General features: G+C 59.6%; 1 protein-coding gene across 1 annotated transcript; it reads right to left on the bottom strand.

Moving 5' to 3' along the window:
• Positions 1-1,023: 1,023 nt before the first annotated feature.
• On the bottom strand, positions 1,024-2,452 carry PUNSTDRAFT_45889 (uncharacterized protein; the record flags this gene model as incomplete). The annotated part of the gene is made up of 2 exons (XM_007385760.1): positions 1,024-1,692; positions 2,123-2,452. The coding sequence occupies 2 exons, from the start codon at positions 2,450-2,452 to the stop codon at positions 1,024-1,026; spliced, it is 999 nt and encodes a 332-aa protein (XP_007385822.1).
• Positions 2,453-2,916: the final 464 nt, after the last annotated feature.

Genomic DNA, 2,916 nt, shown 5'->3' with positions numbered 1-2,916 from the left:
ACCGGAGTTTTATTCCGCTTACTCATGAACAATGACTCGTTATTCCTTCTAACTCCTTGATTCATAATCCTGACCCACCTAAGTGGGTCGGTCTTACTCATCCTTGTGCCCTGCATGTGATTCTCTTGTACTATTCTTGGACCATGGATTTGTGTATATAAGATCCCTGTAGCTCGCCCTAAGTCCCCATCTCGACCTCTTGTGTCTTGGGGACTTAGTGTGTGACCTTGAGTCCATTAGGTGCCTATTGCGTCGCTGTCGACCTCGTGTCCAGTGACCTTGAGTCGAGCCCAGCTCCTCTTTTCTGCGTGTACTCTTGCCTAAAGTAAGTGCCGACGACGCTGCTCTCCCATCCAACTCTACCCGATTACTTGGACATTCCGGCTGTCTGAGTAGTTGGTAACCCCAACGGGCGCTCCCCTGCACGTCGCTCGTCACACTGTTCATAACGTCGTCAATGACCAGCGCCTGCCTCGTGTAGATCCCGCATCGATTAACTCGCGTGGGTCTATGTCCATCCTTTACGTTATCCGGGCTGATAGCGACGGACGATATCACCCAGAATCTCCCAGTCCTCTCGCACCCTTCTCTTTCTGTCCGCAGATCTCTCGCTCAACAGCACCTATCGATTGAAACAGGACCCGTGCCGTCGTCGCGACCGTCCCTCTGAACTCGCACCTACCGCACGAAACAAGACCCGTGCTGTCGCCGCGACCGTCCCCGTGAACCCGCTCAATGTGACGCCCGTCCTGTCCGCAGCGCAGGTCTGGCACGGCCTCGGGATCAAAGTTCGTGCACCGAATAGATTCGTGCCGATTAGCACCCGCATCGAGAACACTTACAATGCCCCCACCGAGGTACATTTCATTTTCGCCACATCGTACACGCCTAGTATCTGTCCTGAACGCTCTTCCGTAGGTGAGCGCCGAATCAACTTCGGCGAGGACGCCCCGCTCGCAACCGAAGAGATCGAACTGCACCAGCCCGCCCTCGTGAGCATCGATCTTCACGCTGGCCCATTCTCTAGATTGCCTGACGTGTTGGATGTGCCAGGAGTCCGGCCTCGATTGCGCTTCCGTCGTCGAACCGTTCGTCGATATCCTCCACCCGCTCGTACGGCGAAGAGGGTGCGCCCTCCAGCGTCGCGTTACCCTCCGCCCTGGACCCCGCCGACAAATCGCCGGCCCATCCCGACGCTGATCTGGTGCTGAACCCGTTCATGCGCGTCCAAGCGGCCACGCCACCCGTGTCCACCTCCGCGGTGACCACGCCCGACGCGGCCGCGGTCGCACGTCCGCCGCTGCTCTCCCGCATGAGCAGCACCATCATCCAGTCCGCCAGTGCGCTCGCCGCGTCGCGCCCCGTGTCGCCGTCGCTGCCCTCCGTCAACCTTTCCTTCGGCTTCCCCGATGCGACCGGCGACGATGGCACGAGCCCTTGGGCAGATGCGCGGAGTATGAGCCCCCGTCCGCTCGGTGCGGCGTTTGGGAAGCGGGCGGTCACGCCGAGGGAGGTGGGTAGGGAGCGGAGCGCGAGTCGGAGCACGGCCGGGAGCAGGAAGAGCTTCGAGGAGAAGGGGAATAGAGATGTGGAGAGGTTGAAGGCGGAGGCGGTGGGGGAACGGCCGGGGCCGACGAGGTCGATGAGCGCCTCGATGAGGTCGTGGTCCTGATCGTTCTTACCATCCTCTTCCTGCTCATCGCCTCAATCTTCGTCGTTTTGTTTGCGGGCGCCCGATACAAATTGCACACGGGAAATGGAGATAGCCGAGGGGTAATCACCACTGTGTGCACGCCAATAACGGCGACGGACGTACAGACAACCATCGCGAGCGCGCCCCTTCCTCAACCCACCTGTCCACCAGAAGAGGTATGTACCATGACCTGCCACAGCCATGGAAACCAGCGCGTTCACCTCAGATCTTGACAGGAAGTTTGCCTGACGCCAAGCTGCATCACACTTTCCGCCGCAATCCTCGCCTCCCTCGATAACTCCGTCGACCCCTGCGAAAGCCTCTACGACTTCGCGAGTACGTCACCCTGTGCTCTGAGCACTCCGTCGCTCTTTCACGTTGACTTACCTCGCATCATCTCGCGCAGCCGGCGGGTGCCGCAAGACGCACCATCTCGCGCTTTGGGTAAACAACAACCGAGTTATCAAGGCCATCCTCGACCTCGCCGTCGATGACGGTCCTCTCGCTACCTCCGCGTTGATCCTGGACGTGGATGAGAAGGCAGCGTTGATAGGCACGCCTGCGGACGAGATCTATGCCGCGCTGATGCTGAAGAAGCAGCGCAGGCTGTACGGATCCTGTATGGACGAGGGCCGCCTGGATGAGGCCGGCGCCGCGCCGCTGTTGAAAATTACCGAGTGGGGGCACGCCCCTGGTGTCCTTCTGAATCCGCTTGGTCCAAATTCGGAATCTGTATGTTTGTGACATCGACGAAGGCATGATGATGCCAGCGCGCTGATGTCAAGAGGAGATGGAAAGCCTGGGTCAGGCTCTGTTCGAAGAGGTCTGGATCTTGCATTATGCTCGTGTTACCTGTTATTGATCGGCCTCCTATCCAGGCGAACAAGATGACGGCGACCGAACGCATAAAACGTAGCGAGGCCGAGGAAGAGCTGCGCGAGGCCAATCGCGAGCGCGAGGCCCTCCGCTCGGTCATCCGGTTCATGAAGGAGGAGAACCGCAGCGCTCGGGATCCCAACTCGCACGTGTCGCACTCGCGCTCGTCATCTGAGATCGCTCTGAAGTCACACCCGTACGATCCACGAGTCCAACCTCGATCGCGCTGCCGTCTTTGAATCGTTCGTCGATATCCTCCGAACGCTCGTACGGCGAAGAGGGTGCGCCCTCCAACGTCGCGTTACCCTCTGCCCTAGACCCCGCCGACAAACTGCCGACCCATACCG

Source organism: Punctularia strigosozonata, assembly GCF_000264995.1.
Source record: "Punctularia strigosozonata HHB-11173 SS5 unplaced genomic scaffold PUNSTscaffold_9, whole genome shotgun sequence".
Classification (NCBI taxonomy): Eukaryota; Fungi; Basidiomycota; class Agaricomycetes; order Corticiales; family Punctulariaceae; genus Punctularia; species Punctularia strigosozonata.
This window is presented reverse-complemented; position numbering and strand designations above follow the sequence as displayed.